This window comes from Saccopteryx bilineata, chromosome 1, assembly GCF_036850765.1.
Source record: "Saccopteryx bilineata isolate mSacBil1 chromosome 1, mSacBil1_pri_phased_curated, whole genome shotgun sequence".
In the NCBI taxonomy this organism is placed as follows: Eukaryota; Metazoa; Chordata; class Mammalia; order Chiroptera; family Emballonuridae; genus Saccopteryx; species Saccopteryx bilineata.
Window position 1 is genome coordinate 336,325,542 of NC_089490.1, and position 20,044 is coordinate 336,345,585.

Genomic DNA, 20,044 nt, shown 5'->3' on the forward strand with positions numbered 1-20,044 from the left:
ACATACATACCTCGATTTCTGTTATCTCTCTGGTTATTCCTCCAGCTAACTCTAGGCATACCTCTTCTCTTTCATGGGAAACTGAAGTTCAAAGCGATGAAGTAATTTGATAATGGTCACACAGCTGATGCACAGCTGGGACTCAAATCCAAGCCTCCTCACTGTTAGTCCAATGCTCTTCTCAGTGCACTAAAGCTGCCTACTTCATCCACGTGTTCAGGGGAAGCCATCTGATCTAGGCTGTGATTTCCTTACCCCAGCAATTGACAATTAACACTTACACTGTATAGAGAAGGAAAAAGTTTACTTGTTTGAATATATATCATGCAGAAATTTTTTTCAATATCATCCAGTCCCTTCTACAGGAAGCAGTATTTTAATATATGATTAGTATTCTGAGCATAGAGTGATGGTAAACATGTTTTTGCATTATCGTGAGATGACAAAATTACCCACTCTCAAAGGACCAGCTGCTTCAGGGAGGCTGGCAGCTATGATGCCTACATTCTCAAAACTATTTTAATTGGTAGTTTTCCGTGAATTATTTTTTAGTCAGTCAAAGAGGAAATGTATGTGTAAACCTATTAAAGCCATAGCATCTGTTATGATGAAATCACATCACTAAGTCTTAGTAAGTGAAATATTCCATTTCATGATTTTGAGGCTAATTAGTGTTCTTATTTGAGATATGAGTTGTTATAACTTAGCTCCTCAAACAGGTATCAAAAAGTTATAGACAAAAAATGGTAGGAAAAGTCTTTCCACACTTTTTTTATAATATTTCTACCATGTTGTAGTTTTGAATCATGTACACAGTATACATGAAACTGTTCATCACATTAGGTATACAGCAGGTCCTCAAACAACATCATTTTATTCAATGTTGTTTCATTATAACATTGATGACATGTTATAGGAATTTAACTTTTGTTTATATCAATTAGCCTATGATAGAATTGGTTTTGTTATATGTCGTTTTGCTTAAAGTTACAGAACCTATCAATGACATTGAGGTCTTACTGTATGTGGGCCTAAGAAGAAAGAGCCCAAATTTTGAAATAGGAATATATGAGATCATAACCAATCTCTACCCAAATTTCTGACAGATTTATACAAAAAACTTAACAAGTAGGAACGACTCTCATTTCTATCGTGTGGATAATAAATTTTATTCCACAAGATTATGGAAAGGATCCAATACTTAAGGATATTATAAATCAACAAATTTGTAGTGCTACCAATAATAATTATTTATTAGGTGCATACAATATACCAGAGTGTGTGCTAAGAATTCATATATACATTATCTATTTAATTTCCCCCCAACGTCTTTATACTAGGTATTACTATTATATCTATTTTACAGATGAGAATATGGAGGCTTAGGGAGGTTAAGAAAATTATAAATACTTAGAAAAGTAGGAAATTCAGGGCCCAGTAATTGAAGTTAGACTCATTCTTTCATTCATTTAACAAGCATTTGCTAAGGAATAGATGTCCTGAACCAAACCGGGCACTGTGTGGAGGAAGAAACTGGGGAGTGAGGGAAAGGTGGGTAAGCAACCGAGCATGTGCACTTCACCCTGGCCACTATGGAGAACAGGTTGAAAGGCAACAGGAGACGATCCAGGAAGAGTAGTGAGGAAGCTGTGGAAGTAATCCAGGGGAGAGATGGTGTTGCCTTCAGTCAGGGTGATCACAGTGAAGATGAGGAATCCTGGGTGGAGTTCAGATACACTTTACAGGTAGAGCTGACAGTGTGGTAGTGGTGGGAGACAGGAGGCCAGCAAGAGTCACCCCTTACTGTTTACTCTGAGCAACACAGTAAACTGAGGTGGGGAATGCCAGAAAACATGCTGAGAGAGGGCAAAATCTTTTTAGTCTCAGGCTACATATTCTTATCATTACTAATATCACTAATTATTATCATGGACATAAAAGAGAGATTTGAAGTTCATGGCCATGTAACTATAAACTACCTGGAAAGCTTTATAGAAAAACCAAATTTTTCTTTCCAAAGAAAAAATGGCAAAAAAAAAAAAAAGGAAAGTAATGTAGAATTTATCATAATTCTTAGTTTTCAAAGTAAGTACCTAGGACAAGAATTATCTGAATTTTTTTTTTAATTTTGTAAAATCTGAACTTCAACACCTATAATATTGTGAGATAAGATTGAGAAAAACAACAAGCAAACAAATGAAAACACTGAAAGATAATTTTTCAGAAAACTAGCAGGTTTATTTTAGATGATGAAGTCATATTTTTTTTCTCCTTTCTACATTGTTTTATTTTTCAGATTTTCCAGAATGATTACATATTATTTTTATAACTAGTATATTAAAAATTCACCTATAAAGTCACATTTGTTACGTCTTCGTACTTCACAGTAGTAAGTTCTGTACCCCTCAGTCCAACCAATTAAAACCAATCAAAATTATGATGTAACTTGCAGAGACTTTAAAATATGTGTCCTTCTAACTACATCACAGCCTGTCAGAGTGGACTGGAGTTAGGATGGGACTTGGCCAATAGTGCAGTCAATGTAGGGAAGGCTGAGGAAGCTGAGGAGTTTAAGTTTTCTTATGTTTTGTTTAATTTTCTTCATTTGAAATATTCTGTCCAAATGTAAGCATTTTAAAATTGCTTATGTTCGCTGTTTCCCCACTTTATAAGATGAGAAGGTCATAATGATATTCTTTGAGAAGTCCTCCCAGACACTTCTGACCTTTGCGTTTCTCCTTTCACTCAGGGTCAACGACTGTATCTTGCGGGTGAACGAAGTGGACGTGTCAGAGGTTTCCCACAGTAAAGCGGTGGAAGCCCTCAAAGAGGCGGGGTCTATCGTTCGGCTGTACGTGCGCAGGAGACGACCCATTTTGGAGACGGTTGTGGAAATCAAACTGTTCAAAGGACCTAAAGGTAATGAAACCATAAGTGACTCACGGTTGGACATCACTGACAAACCATTTTGTGAAAGTGTATGCTCTAACTCACCTACAACGTACTCTAATATTTAGAGTATACTGGGAGATCTGAAACCCTGCGATAGCAGTTATTACAGCAGGTGCAAGAAACCAAAACTCTAAATGTGAACGCAGAGGAGAGAGTAGATTTATGGAGAAATGTCTTTATGAACAATAGTGACAATAACCATTTATATTTTTTTCTATAAATTTTACATCCTACTGGGTCATCATAACTTGGCTGGCATATTAATACTTTCTAATTTTTCAGATATAAATGGTTACCACTCCCATTTGGAAAAATAATAACGATAATAATAATTAAAACAGTCTATTCTGAAATACCATAATGATCATATTTTTATAACACTGTTGTAATCTGTTCTGATTTTGTAATATTTTTATGTTATACCCAACAAATACTAAATAACATTTTATACTTGCAATAGTCAAAATAAGTTAAAACTTATTTTTTTGAAATATTCAGAAAAATTCTCTCTCTTGTAGTAATTGCAGTTATACTGGGGAATTACATGAACAGTGAAATGAATAATTATTTTAATTTTTAAGAATAGTTCTTTGGGTTCTACTTTTCAGAATGATGACATTTAATATACATATTAGCTTAACGGTATGTCACACATTTTAGAAAAATCTAATAACTGGCTTAAGTGTTTTAAATATTTTAGAAGATTGTAAGTTGATAGTTATTATAATCTTTTAGTAAATCATTTCTCTTTCCCTTAAAATGTATCTTAGCTCTAATGTTACATGTGATTAAAAATAATAAGTATACCACCTTCTCTGGGAGGTGGTAGTGGGTTGTATTTAAGATCTCAGAGAGAAGAACCAGGCAGAACTGAGTTTAGAAGCCTTGTTCTGCCACTTACTAGCAAAGTGACATTAGTTGGAACAATCCCCTCATTACTAAATGAGTCTTATCTTGGTAGCATGTATCTCATGGGGTTTATGAGAATAACACAGTTAAATAATATCTGTCATATGGTAACCAGAGCTTTCTGGTTAAAGTACATACTCCAGGGCCAAACTGCTAGGCTTGAACCCAAGGCCTTGTTAAACTGAAAATAAAAAGCCAAATTAAGAAGCAATACATATTTCTTTTAGACCAAAAATTATTGTCTTCTGGGAAGCCCTGCTTTAGAATGAAAGCCAAATAGTGTTACAGTTATGAGGTGAAGGCAAAGAGTATATGTGAGAAAGGAAAGGAAAATAATTACATCAATAGAAGGAAGGGATATCTACCGGCGCTAATTAGTTAAGGATAGCATTTCTGTAGGTACAAATAAGCTAGTTTATTTTCTAGCTATTCATGGGGGTGCTAATTCTAAAGAATGTTCTTAATTTGCAGCCCTCAGAGTCAAAATGTTTGCTTTTCTATTTGTTTCACAAACAGTTGTTTGGAATATACTTTTGGGTTAGCTCAATCCACAGGTTATTTCTCCCAGTTTAAAATTTTCAAAGGTTTGAGGAGTTAAGATCTGCAGGGCAGTTCCTCTGGGTCGGTGGCTTTGACTACATTTTCAAGTGGCTCCATTTATATCATATTTCACGTTCTGCAGCTTACCAGCTCTTTGACCTTGGGCAAATTGCTTAAAATCTCTGAGCCTTAATTTTCTCTCCTACAAAATGTGAATAGTAACTGCGCTTGCCCCTAGAGATGTGAAGATTAGATGAGTCAATTCGCATAAAGTGGCGAAAATTGACTTCTCAACAAATATTAGCTATATATACATGTTATTTGTAATAGTCTTTGCTACACATGGTTTTGGCCTTCATAACAATTATTTGGCAATGTAATGAAAATACTCAAAGATTCCTCATGGGCTAAATTCAAGTGCATTATAATCACAGAATTAAATCTGGGGGAAAAAATAAAGCATTTCCGTACCACAGTGTCTGGTGGTATGAAAGAAAGGGCTTTGTACCCTACATGTTTACTAAAAATATACATATTTGAAAGCTGCCTTAAAGCAAAACGAAATGAGCATCACGCTATTTTTATTAAAAAGATATACTATATATACAAAATGTGTAGGTATTTCTACAGTTCAAGTACCAGCAATTATTCAGCACAGCCATAAGGCAAACACTAGCTTTAAGCTGCAACAAAACATTACCGTTCATTAGCAAGCCTCCTGCTAGCAGAGTCACTTGATAACCTCCAGCTGCTCATCAGAGCGCTTACAGGCTCTAGAGAATCCATTGCCAGGACTCTTCACTTTTATCAGGAACACATTTTTTAAAGTCTTTATCTTTGATATTAGGACCCCTTCTGGCTAGTTTATTTGGGTCTGAACTGTTTTCTCCTTTGATCCTGGAGTGGAGCAGGAATTGCCCTGGTACATGGAAGTGGGGAGAGATGAACATTAATCAACCAGGAATACCCAGACAATAACCCTATGACAGTACCCAGTGTCGGGGCCATGTGGTTACACCTGGGCTTGGTTTACCCAGGCAAGGCAAACAAGGAAACTGAATTTGTATTCTTGAAAGCAGATTCCTGCCCAATCCCTATTGTGGGCCTGTGGGTCCTGATGGGGAATGCTGGTCCAGTGAGGCTTTTCTGTACTGTCACCATACAAATGTCCCTCCTGGGAATTTGTTTCTCTACATAAATCTTATTGATGTACTAGAAAAGGAACTGTTTTAGTCATTATTAAAACTCTTGATGCCTCTTATAGTGCCTTAAATGCAGGAAGTGCTGAATCATAGTAAATTGAATAATTAAATTGGATTCTATACTAAATTTGGTAATCCTTGCAATCTTCACTTAGCACCTGTAATTCTTTATTTTTTGAATGATGGTCTATGTAAAATAAATTTTTACCAGTGTTTAGTTCATACCACGGATACTGTTATGCACTGTGGAGGATGAAGATGTATCAGATATGATTCTGATGGGAGAATCAGAAAGCTCTAACAGGAAAGAGATACATAAAGTCAACTAACTTTAATGCAAAGCAGAATGAAATCAGCTCCATGATGAAGTTTGTGCTATGATTCTAGTGAGGCAAAAAGGATGATGTAGTTCATCTTAACTAGCAGAGACAAAAATCCTCTCTCCAGAGAATTTAAAACTTAATGTGCCCACAGGTCCTTATTTGCCCTATTGAGTATACGAGCACTCTCTGTAGTCAGCATCAACACTTTAGCCAGCTGAACCAACTAGCCTTGATTATATGTGGATAACACAGAACTAACTGGTATGTTCATTTAGTCCTTCAATGATTTCACAAATATTTAATAAGCATTTATTATGTATGGCACAAAGCCAGACAATAGGGATTTGCAAGGAAAATATAGTTTTTGCTCAAGATTATAGTCTGATGGAGAAACCACCAATGACATAAACTGAGGAAATTGGTATGAATGAACAAAAATGACTATAAGGAGGTACCAATTAAATAGAGGGTAAAAGAAGACTCCCCTGAGGAAGTATTGGTTAAGCTAAACCTCGAAATATAAATAAAAATAGAAGTTATCCAGCTAAAGACTGTAGAAGAGCATCCAGATAAAGGAAAAGCATGTGTGCATGAAGGTCCTGCTGTAGGAAAGATTGTCATACCTTCTGGTAACTGAAGTTTAATGACAGAATAATGAATGACATGAAGTGATATTGTCAGGGTAAGCGAGGGCCACATCCTGCACAGTTTTGTTGACCATATTTAAAGATTTGTGTTTTTAGTTCACAATATGAAGTATTATGAAATTTTCAGCATGGGAGTAACATGATCAAACTTTGTCACTTTTAGAAGATAATTCAGCAACTATAAAGAAAATGGGTTGAAGGGAGTAAGAGTAGGAGAATAGAACAATTAAGAGTTACTTGAAAAAAGAAGGTAGAGCCTGGTCAGACAGTGGCACAGTGGATAGATACAGTGTTAGCCTGGGATGCAGAGGACCCAGGTTCGAACCCCTGAGGTTGCCAGCTAGAGTGCGGGCTCACCAGTTTGAGTGAGGGGTTGCTGGCTTGAGTGTAGATCATAGACATGACCCCAAGATTACTGGCTTGAACCCAAGGTTGCTGGCTTGAGCAAGGGGTCACTGGCTTAGCTGGAGGCCCTGGTCAAGTCACATATGAGAATGTAATCAATGAACAACTAAGGTGCCACAGTGAAGAATTGATGCTTCACATCTTTCTCATTTTCTGTCTGTCCCTCTCTCTGTCTCTGTCTCTGTCTCTCTCACTAAGGAAAAAAAAAAAAAAAGCAGGCCTGGCTGGCTCATGGATAGAGTATCGGCCTGGAGTCTGGTTGCCCTGGGTTTGATTTCTGGCCAGAGCTCACAGGAGAAGCAACCATCTGCTTTTCTCTCCCTCCTTCTTCCCCTTCTCTCCCTATTCCCCTCCCACAGTCCAGTGGCTCAATTGATTTGAGCATTAGCCTGATGCTGAGGATAGTGTGTTTGGTCCATGCACATCAGCCACAGGCACTAAAAATGACGCTCAGTTGATTCCAGCATCAACCCCAGACAGGGTACATGCAGGAATCTGTCACATTCTCCCTTCCTTTCACTTTAAAAAAAAGAAGGTAGAAAAAAGTGAATATATTCAAGCTCTATGTTGGAGATATAATTGATGCCACTTATTGATAACCTAGATATGGTGTGTTTCAAGGATGAGGCCCAGTTAACTAACTGAGCACATGAGTGGATTATAGTGTCATTTGTGACATGGCGAAGACTATAAAAAAAACCTCTCTGTGGAGACGATTTGGCATTAACTTTTAGACAAGGGATGTATATGAAAAGGAGATCTCAAAGAGGCAGAAATGGAAAACATTTGTTTAAAACCCTGTCAAGAGGGGGGATGCAATCGGGGCAACACTAGGATCTATGTAAACACAATAAACTAAATTTTAAAAAAAACCTGTCAAATTAATATTCTGAATTTTCCTATATTTTACAAAATATCTCAATTGGGGAAATACCTGAATAATTTACTTTCTCACTTTTTATACTAATTTTTAATACCATTATCATGAATAAGACTATTTCAGCTACTTAAACCATTATATTTGTTAAGTCTATTTTTTGAATAATTTTAATTTTTTTAATTACAGTTGACAAAGTTTTATTTTCAGATGTACAATGCAGTCATTAGACATTTATGTAAACTTACAAAGTTGTGACGCTGATAAGTCTAGTACCCATCTGACACCACACATAATTATTACAATATTATTGACTATTTTCCCTGTGCTGTACTTTACATCCCCAAGACTATTCCGTAACTGCCATCTTGTAGTTCTTAATCCCTGCACCTTTTTCGCCCACCCCACTAACCTCCCTCCATCTGGCAACCATCAAAAAGTTTCCTGTACCTTGTTTGTTTATTTTGTTTTTTAGATTCTACATATAAGTTACATCATCTGGCATTTATCTATCTCTGACTTATTTCACTCAGCATGATACCCTCGGCCCATCTATGTTGTTGCAGATGGCAATATTTCATTCTTTTTTATGGCTGAGTCTATTTCATTATGTATATGTACCACTTCTTCTGTATCCATTTATCTATTGATGGACACTTAAATTGCTTTGATATCTTGGCTATTGTAAGTAATATTGCAATAAACATATGATACATAAGTCTCTTTTCCTTTTATTGATTTATTGGAGTGGCACTGGTTAACAATATGTCTTTTGGATTTAGTGTTTTGGATTTCTTTGGATAGATACCCAGAAGTGAAATGGCTGGGTCTTATTTTATAGCCTTTACAGCCATTGTTTTAAAGTCTATTTTGTCTGATATAAATATTGCTACCACAGCTTTTTTTTTTCCATTCTCATGATATATCTTTTTCTATCTCTTTCAGTCTATGTGTGTCTGTAAATCTGAAGTGAGTCTCTTATAGACAACATATTTAAGGATTTTGTTTTGTTATTCATTCAGCCACATATGTCTTTTGATTGGAGCGTTTAATCCATTTAAATTTAACACCAAGTTTATCTACTCTTCTTCTAAATTTATTGAGCACTTTTATAACCAGTGTTTTGAACTCTGCATCTAGTGGATTGCTTGTCTCCATTTTGTTTAGTTCTTTTTTGGAGTTTTGTTCTATTCTTTCATTTGGGACATATTTTTGTCTCCTCATCTGTCTACCTCCCTCCTTTTATTTCTTTGTATTAGGTAGAGCTTTTGACTCCCATTTTTGGTAGAATGGCCTCATATTGTAGGTGTCCTGTAGGGTCCAGTGGCTCAGTCTCTCTGATTACTGGAGCCAGGATCTCCAGGTGTGGGCTGTGTGCACCCTCCAGTTGTAGTTGAGCCTTGAGTGATACTGGCACATCAATGGAAGGGATTTATTCCCAAGTTGATCAGCTGTATGGACTGGCCTCAACCAACTTGGGGATCTGCTGTGCAGGGCCAACCCAATGGAGCGGGAATCACTGTATTAAGCAAGACTCTGGTTTCTGCTTGGTCCATCCCTTCAGTGGGTCCCTCATGGAGGTGCTTTGGCATGGTTTGAAATCTCCAGCTGGTGGGTTGGTTCTGGTGCCCCCTAGGAGGTGCAGGTCAAGGTCAGCTGCCACCTGTGACCACCCCAGGAACACTGGCATGAGCTACAGAGTAATCTGTAAATGGCTACTACTTGTGCTGGACTTTGATGTGCCCAGGACAGACAAAGCTGTGAATCAAGGCTTGGATGATCCTGCAAGTTGGGTGGGGCATGGTCACAGGGAATCACTAGGGTGGGAAATCAGTATGAGCCAAATTGTTGGAGACTCAGATATGGCACTCACCTTCTAGCTCTATGGGGAGAGGACTCAGATAAGGAACAATAGCTTCTGTCAACACTTCTGTCTGGGAGAAAGTTGCTCCTCCAGCCTGCATTAGAAGCCAGACTATTCAGTTCCTCCCCATGTGTCCCTGGAGCCTTTAGAGCAGGGGTCCCCAAACTTTTTACACAGGGGGCCAGTTCACTGTCCCTCAGACCGTTAGAGGGCCAGACTATAAAAAAAACTATGAACTAATCCCTATGCACACTGCACATATCTTATTTTAAAGTAAAAAAAACCAAAACAAGAACAAATACAATATTTAAAATAAAGAACAAGTAAATTTAAATCAACAAACTGACCAGTATTTCAATGGAAACTATGCTCCTCTCACTGACCACCGATGAAAGAGGTGCCCCTTCCAGAAGTGCAGCGGGGGCTGGATAAATGGCCTCAGGGGGCCGCATGTGGCCCGCGGGCTGTAGTTTGGGGACCCCTGCTTTAGAGCTTCCTCCCCAGTGCTAGAGCTCAGAGTGAGTCCAAGTAAATCCATGTGCAGGCCCTTTAAGAGGAATACCTTGGACTCCAGCAGTCCTCCATGTCATTCAGCCACAATACCCACTGTTTTTTTACAGCTAGAAGTTATGTAAAAACTTCTCTCCCTGGCACTGGATCCCTGGGCTGGAGATTCTGGCGTGAGATTGAGACCCCTCAATCCTCAGGGTGGACCTCTTCAGCCATAATAGTGTGGGACCAGCCTGTTCCACGTCTCCACCTGTCCTACCAGTCTCTATGTGGCTTCTTCTTCATAGCCTCAACTGTAGGCTTCTGTTCAGTTAGACTTCAGGTAATTCTTAATGATTGTTATTCTGTAGGGCAGGTGTAATTTTGATGAGGTTGTAGGACAATGTGAATACTGGAGTTTACCTATGCCACCATCTTGCCTGGAAGCTCTCCTAAACCTATCTTATAGACATTTTAATGCCAAGTTTATTTTTATTTTGGGGTTGTTTTTAGTTTTGTTTTTATATGTGTTACCAGGTAAAACGGTGTTGTGCCTTCCTGTTGTATAGATAAAATATTAAGGGATTCTTTAAAAGAATAATTTTGAGCAGAATTAAATTTATAATTTTTCAATTTTATACCTATGTTTATTCTATATTTGTACAAATTACTATTTCTGAAAGTACCTTTGATGTATATGATTCTGTCCTTACGGCTGGGCTAATCTTCCAAATACTCAATCGGAATCATTTGGTTGGTGATTTTTGGCCATATATTTCAGTAATGAATATTTGAGCAGTAATGGAATCCTGATTTAGAATGTCTTTTGTTAACAATATATAAAAATGTTTCTAACCTCACAGTTACAGATTTGGTCATTGAGAGCAGCTGGGGTGGCTGTGTGTGGGCAGTCAGTTGAGGGGAAAAATGGCTAATCATATACAGGAAGCAGTGATTAGGCAAATCCATTTAGACTTGCCAAGCAACCAGAAATAGAAATAGGCAAGGAAGAGAATCTGAAGTCTACATGTGGTTTCCCAGGAAATAGGTTTACAATAAAAGTCTTTCTAGTGACTTTCCTAAGAACACTCTTAAGTCATAATTTCTGAGGAGCTATATAACTAAAAATGTGCAGACTATTGTTTCTGTGGCCTAAACCAAACCTATATAAGAAATGAAATGCCTTATTTTAAGATGTCCTTGTTGCTTAGGGATAATATAGTTGAAGCCCAAATTCTAAAACTAAAAGTACAAAAGCTATAACTTTACTAATATCCACAATATACTTGCTTGAGGCTCTATTTCAGCCACCTTATTCTTTAATGAACACTAAAAGAGGTGATGTCTACCTAGCAACAAATGTCAGCCATTCTCTTTTATTACCCTTTTTAATGTTTTTAAATATCTGTTTATAGAGATAGAGGTTTGCATCAGTACAGACTTGAGAGTGCAGTGAATATTATAGCTCTCTGCTTTGTACGAGAAGGAAAAATAACTAAAACACACTGTAAAAGTCACTATACTAATGGCCATTTATACTGTGTATATTTCAATCATTATAAAAGCCACATTGGTGGTGGTGAAGTTCTTGGACATCTGTAAGTAGCTAAGGGACCAGGAGCAAGTATCTTAACCTCTTTGTGCTTTACTTTCCTCACCTGCAAAACAGATATAATTTAAGAATCTAATTCATAAGGTTCTTTTCAGGATAATAATTGTAAATTCTCAATGCATGTTTATTGTATATTATATACTATATATATATATATTAAATACAAGATAATATATTATAATTGGCTAAAGTTAAAGAAAAGCAGCAAAGCACATACTCATGCTAGTGCTTTAAAAATGCTTTTCATAGTATTTTACATGATCTAATCCTCTAGTTATATTAATCTCTGTTGAATTAATAAACTGAAAGTTAATTAAAAGTTTTTAATGTTTAGCAGCTTCAGATGAAGCCAAAATATGTTTTTGTGTGGTCAGCTCTGATTTCTGCATATATATATATATATACACACACACACACACACACACACACACACACACACACAATATATATATACACACACACACACACACACACACACACACACATATAAAATATAGTTGTGGGAGCACTATATGTGCACATGTACCGTAAGTGCAGCTGTGCATGCTTTTCTCTCTAGCTTGATGCAAATTTATTCTTAACAAGTCTGAGTTATGATGTGGCATATGAATCTATGTTTTATGAAAATGTGCATATATGTATATATGTATATTTTTCTTTAGTTTTTCTCATTTGGGCATATATTGCAATAGAATCCATGTGGAGAAATATCTGTAAGTGTGTTGAAAATTAACCTCCTGTTGTCACCTTCATGCCAGTTTCCCCCACCTGCCTCTCACCGGTGCAATCCGCTCCTGGTTCTAATCTCTCCATTTACGTTAAGTATTGTGCTAGTCACCCAAATTAAAAAGCTCAAAGTCCTTTTTATTCTTGTCTCTGCTTTGCCGCCTTTATCAAATCAGGCATCATGTCTTTGGAAAGCTATCTCCAACATTACTAGTTCTCTTTATAAATTCTCTACTGCCATCGCTATGGTTCTCATACCTTTATTATACAGGGTGGGCCAAAGGAGGTTTACATTTGTTCACATGGAAAAAATAACAGAATAATTAATAATCAATAATACAAGAATAAACTCTGTGTTTTGCTTGCTCACGGCTGTAAACCTACGTTTGCTCAACCCGGTATTTTGTCTGATCCACTGTAGTAGACTACATTGCCAATTCTTCCCTACACACCTCTCCTAAATTAGTCTTCCTAAAATCACAGCTCTTTTCATTGTTCTCCCCTGATTCAGAAGCCTCCAGTGGTTTTCCACTGTCACTAGATGAAAATCGAAATCTCTTGCCATAACATTCCATATCCTCAATGATCTCTCCTCCAGCAACAAAATTTGCTTTCAACCTTCTCTTTTCTCTTCTGTTCATGCAGCTCCTGATCCAGGTGAGCTGGACTATGTACAGTTTCTTAAGCACATGCCTCTATAGCCCCCCTTTTTGAATGCCTTCTCTTACCTCTGTGACCACTACCTGTTGACATCATATCTATCCCCCATGAGCAGAGCCAGTTCATTCTACCTCCTCAACAAAGCTCTCACTAATTGACCCAATCAGAACGAATAATTCACTCCATAGAACTTCTAACATGCTTTATTCCTTTCTCTTCTTTAGTTATCAGGGCATCTAAGCAATCCATAGAACATAGAAAGCATAGATATCAATAACTCAAATTAAGGAGGTTAACAAGCTGCTAAATCAAACACTTGAGACACTGAGTCATGATCTCTATCCTATGCTAAATTCAAAGCATTTAGTGAATACTTAAAAGCTCCCTGTTGAACCTGTGACCAAACCTGAGTAGAAATGCCAAGAGTTGTGGTGAAGAATCTGAGACAAATGATGAGCAAATGGTGGCTGTCACTGCATTATGGAAAGGGAATGGCCAAGGGAGAAGTTGAATCATTTCACTGCCAAATGAAGTCCTTTAAGAGGCCCACCTTTGTGATGGCCCTTTTTTTTCCCCTATAATTTACAGACCTGTCCAAGATACTGTGACAAAACAGTATTTGAAACATCTAACACTTTGCTTAACAGGCCAACTAACTAATATCTAATTTCCAAATTATTGAGGAATTTTATATTATTTTTTCTTAATAGCCTGTATGGCACATATATTGGTTAAATATCAAGTGTCAAAACACAAATATGTGTCTCATATTACAATTTCTCAAATATCTAACATAAAGTTTCCTGAATCATCTACATTTACATGTTCATTTTCTTTCTCTAATCTGCCCTGCTCCTCTATCTGCTCTTATCTTTTCTCTCTGACACTAATATGACCAGAGTGAACTCAGTGTTGGTATGAGAAATTCATCTAGCTGTTTTCAAAGGTGCTCATTTGATTAACTGACTATGCTACAACTTTATTTTTAGTACGTAGACCTAGAGCTGCAGGTATAGAGCAAGTAAGTGCTCAGTGAACACTGAAAATTATGTGCCCTGCCCTTATGCTTAGTACAGAGATTGCCTGCATTGCAATTCTTTTTATTTCCTCTGTCCATGAATAGCTTTGACTACAATAATCGGGACTGTTTAGGTTGCACAAATTTTTCAGTTGTCCAGAATTCAGATGTTTATACCAAAGTTGTTTATCAGACCACTGTGTAAAAACTACACATGAAGGTAATACAACTGTTTTAAATACTAGCATCCAAGCATTTACTGCATCAAGGGACACCATGCATTTCCCTTTTTCTTACCATGGGGTAAATTCTAATTTGTATTCATTTTTTAAGGTAGTGCAAATGTGTCTCTGAATGCAAGACACAGTTTACTCTTTGTTCAGGCCCATGCCTCGTCTCTGCATTCTAAGTGGTACGTAGATCTATTTGCGATGAAGGGCCATTCTTAACAATGGTTTGACTCTTAATAAGAACAAATGGTAAATTCAGCTGTTTGGCATGAGGTCTCAAAACACTACATTTTCCTTTCAATGATAAAATGTTTTTAGTCCTTTTGATTTACCAAAATTGTTCCTTTGAGTATACAGGGAGATTTTAGTGAGTGCATGTGAAGTACAACCTTTTATTGGAATATAATATTCAGAGTAAAAAAGAAAGTGCCTAACTATTTGTGTTAAGCCAGGGAGTCTCCTTGGAAATAAATTGTGGCTAAATCACCTCTCTCTACATCACCCGCAAAATAATAAATCCTTACAACACATTGATGGGTTCACCTTGTTCCCAGGATCTTTGTAGAATTTCTTCAATATGTATATGGTTCATTTCTGATTATTTCTGGATAAAAAAAAATTCTGTGCCTGTGGATTGAAATGCCCTTTCTTTCGATTAATATCTAGTCAGTCTTCATAATGATATCTGCAAAAAAGTTCTCTCTTGAGACCTTTCAGCAAATAATTTTTATTCCTGAAAAACTATAAATATTGTCCTTGTAATCACCACTGTTTTGTACATTGTAACATTATGGGAGAGTAAAACAATTGGTTTCATTTGCTGAATCATGTTGGAAATTAAGAAATGAAGCTCGGCCTATGATTTGTCCATTGAGGGTAATGTGTAGCCATTGTGTTTTTGTTTTTGCTTTGTTGTGTTTTTAGTTTATTTCTCTGCTGTTTAAAGCTAACTCATAATTTTTTTTTTTGTATTTTTCTGAAGCTGGAAACAGGGAGACAGTCAGACAGACTCCCGCATGCGCCCTACTGGGATCCACCCGGCACGCCCACCAGGGGGCGACGCTCTGCCCCTCCAGGGCGTCCCTCTGTTGCAACCAGAGCCACTCTAGCGCCTGGGGCAGAGGCCAAGGCTCCAATGGAGCCTTGCTGCGGGAGGGGAAGAGAGAGACAGAGAGGAAGGAGGGGGGGGTGGAGAAGCAGATGGGCGCTTCTCCTGTGTGCCCTGGCGGGGAATCAAACCTGGGACTTCTGCACGCCAGGCCAACGCTCTACCACTGAGCCAACCAGCCGGGGCCCTAACTCATCATTTTTAACTGAGTTTATGATCAGTGGCTCCTTGAACAAATCTTTAAAGTTAAAATTCATTTTGCCATGGAAATTTCAGATTTAATAAATGCATTGTACTGGATCTGTTGTTATTTGACATTCAAAAGTTTTATAATTAACGCAGAAAATACTATTTATCTAGCTATGAATATTTGCTGAGGTAAATATTTACTAGTATAGCATTTTTAAAAAGTTTTTTTTTTTTTTAAAATGTGTTGCCATGGTAAAATACTATTACTAGAAATGTTTCTGGTTTATAGTTAGCAGCAAATAAATTTCATGGAAAGAATTTAGGATTTGGACTTGCACTGAAGTTTAAATCTTTGCTTTACCTAACTATTCAATGGGCCTATTAAGTCACTGCCTTGGTGATTGTAAGGATTAAATGAGATACCTAATATACCTCAGTGCCTAATAAATTTAAATTGTTCTTTCTTGTTTACCTTACTAAGAAAGAAATAAGTACAGAGAATAATCATCCATTCAGTCAATGAATATTTTATTTTAAAAGCAATTATGAATCCAATTAGTTCTAAGTGCTATGACAATAATAAAGAAGTTTTGGCTTTTCTCCCAAATACCTTCTTAGGATGCTGACACTCATCTAGACTGAAGTAATGAAGGCCTCTTCTGCTGGCTGGCACAGCCTTCATGCTAAATTCATCACAGTCTAACTAATGTCAATGGATTTACATTTTGGTTCCCCAGCTCATTAACCAGTATACATTAAATTCCACTCCTTTTATAGAACACTAAGATCCAATCAAATTAAAGCTTTCAGGATTTTTTATTTATGGACCATGACTCCTACTGCTGTTAGCTATATGGACTCCGTCTCTGAGCATATTCAAATGCAGCTAGGTATTCTGAGCATTTTATCCTTTCCAGAAAAGTTAATAGGAAAGAGAAAATAAAATCTCTATTTTTAATATCCATATAGAAAGCTAAGGTTAGGGATTATTAAACATGAAATATGCCGTGTGTTAGCCAGTTATGAGATCCTACCAAGAGCCTACTGAAAGTTGGAACTTCGCACAATACGATAATATTAGGAAAGATGAGAATTGTCAGTCAGGACTAAAAAGAGAGCAGTTAGGAAGAAGGGGGAGTAAAAATTACAAAGAAAACAGACGAGGCAATTTTCCTGGATGAGTCAGTGCTTTGTAGTCATGAATGAAGAAGACCTTCAATTTGTTTCATATAGGCCATCACTCTTATGAAGAGAGTTCAATAATTACTTCCCAGGAATCTAAAAATATTTGTTAAGTATTCATAAGTAGTTGAGTCATATGGGAAAATTTAACCTTCATAGATGCATTAATTTGAATCAAGTAAATGTGGTGCCAGTTTTTTTAGGTAATAACTTTGATGTACAAGGATTCTTAGGTGTCAAATATTCTGATCTCTCAAAGCACACACATTCTCTCATGTATTTAACAAAACATTAATGGAGTACCTCTGACTATAGAATAAAAATTGGGGATAGAGACATAGTGTAAGCTTAAGGGGGATAGTGGTTCCAGTATAACGTGTGAAATATATGTATGCATAGATAAGTACAGTACCACTGGGCAAATATTTACATAGACTGTTCAAGGAAACCTTGACCAAGACTTCACCTTCTGCTTTAATGCTCTGGGAAGAAGCAAAGTTCTAACACTAGTGATAGCTCTTCTCTTGGGGGACAGCCCCAATTATTGGACTTGTTTTTCCTGAAATTTTTCCTATGTAAAAATTTCAAATATTTACATAGGCTGTTCAAGGAAACCTTGACCAAGACTTCACCTTCTGCTTTAATGCTCTGGGAAAAAGCAAAGTTCTAACACTAGTGATAGCTCTTCTCTTGGGGAACAGCTCCAATTATTGGATTTGTTTTTCCTGTAATTGAACCAAGAGCTGGAATTCCTTTAAAATTGTCAAGTACTGTTATTTCTGCCCTCTCCAGCAATGATGAACAGCTCTTTATAGGAGAGCTCCTTATACATTTGTAGGCCACTGCCTGTCTCCCTTTAATCATTTCTTCTTTAGACTAAGGAACCCCAGCTTAGTAACCATTCTTGATACATCATAATTTTCAGATCCTTTTCTATACTGTTTTCATCCTCTGAATTTTCTCAAGTTTTGCAATATTGTGCCAAAATAACAATACACAGAAGTGTGTACAGGGATCCCTTGATGTGCTTGCAAGTATAGACCATGGTGAGCAGAGTTCATATGTAAGCTCCATATGCTGTTTATGTTAATATAATATAAAATTGTGTTAGCTTTGTTTTCAAAACTCCTTTTGTTGGTTCATATAAAGATTATAGACACATACTTCATATGAACTACTAGGTATCAAATATGTTACATTTATGTTAGGATAATTCATTTTTAATGTGAATTTATAAATGTATATTTATCTCTATTAAATATAATATTATTGAACTGGGCCTAGCATCCGGTGCTATTGGTATCATTTCCAATACAAATTTATCAGTTCCTCATATTAGCCAGCTTTTCCTCATTTGTGTCAATTACAGATGACCTGAAGATAGATGGAATTCTTAGGAACAGATGGAATTCTTAGGAATTTGGCAGAGACACATGTTTGCCCAACACACATAGAAATGAAAGCAAAACCCACATATATAAGAAAAGACAAGGTTTTAAAATGATAGAAAAATAAAGATAAAAATAGTGCCTATAAGCAAAGTTTTTTGCCAAGCAGTATGTATATACTACTGAAAAACAGGTGTCTAGGTTATAAGAGCAGACTGATCTCATCTACTCAGAGAAATTCTCTCCTTCAGTAACTCACAAAATGAACACACCATAAGGAAAATCAGAAACAACAATAACAAAAATATGTGCTAACAGTGATGAAAAAAGGAAGGAAGTACAACTTAATGCAATACCCTTAAAAACAGTGGCAGAGAGGCTAGAAAGGTCAGGCTCTTCTCTACTCTTGTTCCCCTACTGAACCTGTACAAGTGACTAACAAAGTCCTGAGACTTCTCACTGATGCCACCTAATCTGGAAAGGAGTACCCTAAACTGATCGCTTTATCTTCTTTTTCTTTCTTCCTTCCTTCCTTCCTTCCTTCCTTCCTTCCTTCCTTCCTTCCTTCCTTCCTTCCTCCCTCCCTCCCTCCCTCCCTCCCTTCCTCCCTCCCCCTCTCTCTCTCTCTTTCTTTCTCTTTCTTTCTTTCTTTCTTTCTCTCTTTCTCTCTTTTTCTCTTTCTCTCTTTTCTCTATTTTTATTATTATTATTATTATTTGTATTGTTCTGAAGTGAGAAGCTGGGAGACAGAGAGACAGATTCCCACATGTGCCCAACTGGGATCCACCCAGCAAGCCCACTAGGGGGCAATGCTCTGCCTATTTGGGGCATTGCTTCATTGCAACTGGAGCCATTCTAGCACCTGAGGCAGAAGCCATGAAGCATCCTCAGCGCCCAGGCCAACTTTGCTCCAATGGAGCCTTGGCTATGGGAGGGGAAGAGAAAGATAGAGAGAAAGGAGAGGGGGAAGGGTGGAGAAGCAGATGGGCTCTTCTCCTGTGTGCTCTGACCAGAAATCGAACACAGGACTTTCATAGGCCAGGCTGACACTCTTCCACTGAGCCAAGTGGCCAGGCCCTTTTTTTTTTTAATAAGTGAGAGGGTGAGAGGCATGGAGGCAGAGAAACAGACACCCTCATGCACCCCTACCAGGATCTACCTGGCAAGCCCCCTACAGAGCAATGCTCTGCCAATCTGGGGACACTTCTCTGTTGCTCAGCAACCAAGCTCTTTTAGTGCCTGAGGCGAGGCCATGGAGCCAACCTCAGCACCCAGGGCCAACTTGCTTGAATCATTTGAGCCATGGTTGCACTGGGGAAGAGAGAGAGTAAAAGAGAGAAGGAGGAGGGATGGAGAAGCAGTTGGTACTTTCTCCTCTGTGCCTTGACCAGAAATTGAACCTAGGACTTCTGCACTCCAAGCCAACACTCTTACCCCTGAGCCAACCTGCTAAGAATCTTAAAAGACAGCAGACTTTGGGCATTTAAGAAAAGATGACAGCACTTGACCACAGAGTTTATTGAGCTCTCCCTCAATTACTTCTTCAGTTATTGCCTCCGGTGGAGAAAAATTATTAACCCTGCCGCCACCACCACCAACAACACTCTAACTTTGAAGGAAAAACAAAATAATTATACATAAAAAGAAATGGGTGAAATAGTGAACATACACTGTATGAGAGCAAATAGAGATCTGATTGAGCTGCCCAAGCATGAGCAGGATG

The 20,044-nt window shown here is 37.5% G+C and overlaps 1 protein-coding gene across 13 annotated transcripts in view; it reads left to right on the forward strand.

Annotated features, from left to right (window-relative positions):
* Positions 1–20,044, forward strand: part of DLG2 (discs large MAGUK scaffold protein 2) — a 2,196,962-nt gene that overhangs the window by 1,603,406 nt on the left and 573,512 nt on the right. For all 13 annotated transcript variants that reach the window (XM_066248982.1, XM_066248991.1, XM_066249001.1 and 10 more), the window contains one exon: positions 2,750–2,919. In XM_066248982.1, the coding sequence (XP_066105079.1) occupies positions 2,750–2,919 (170 nt within the window). The remainder of the gene's footprint in view (positions 1–2,749; positions 2,920–20,044) is intronic.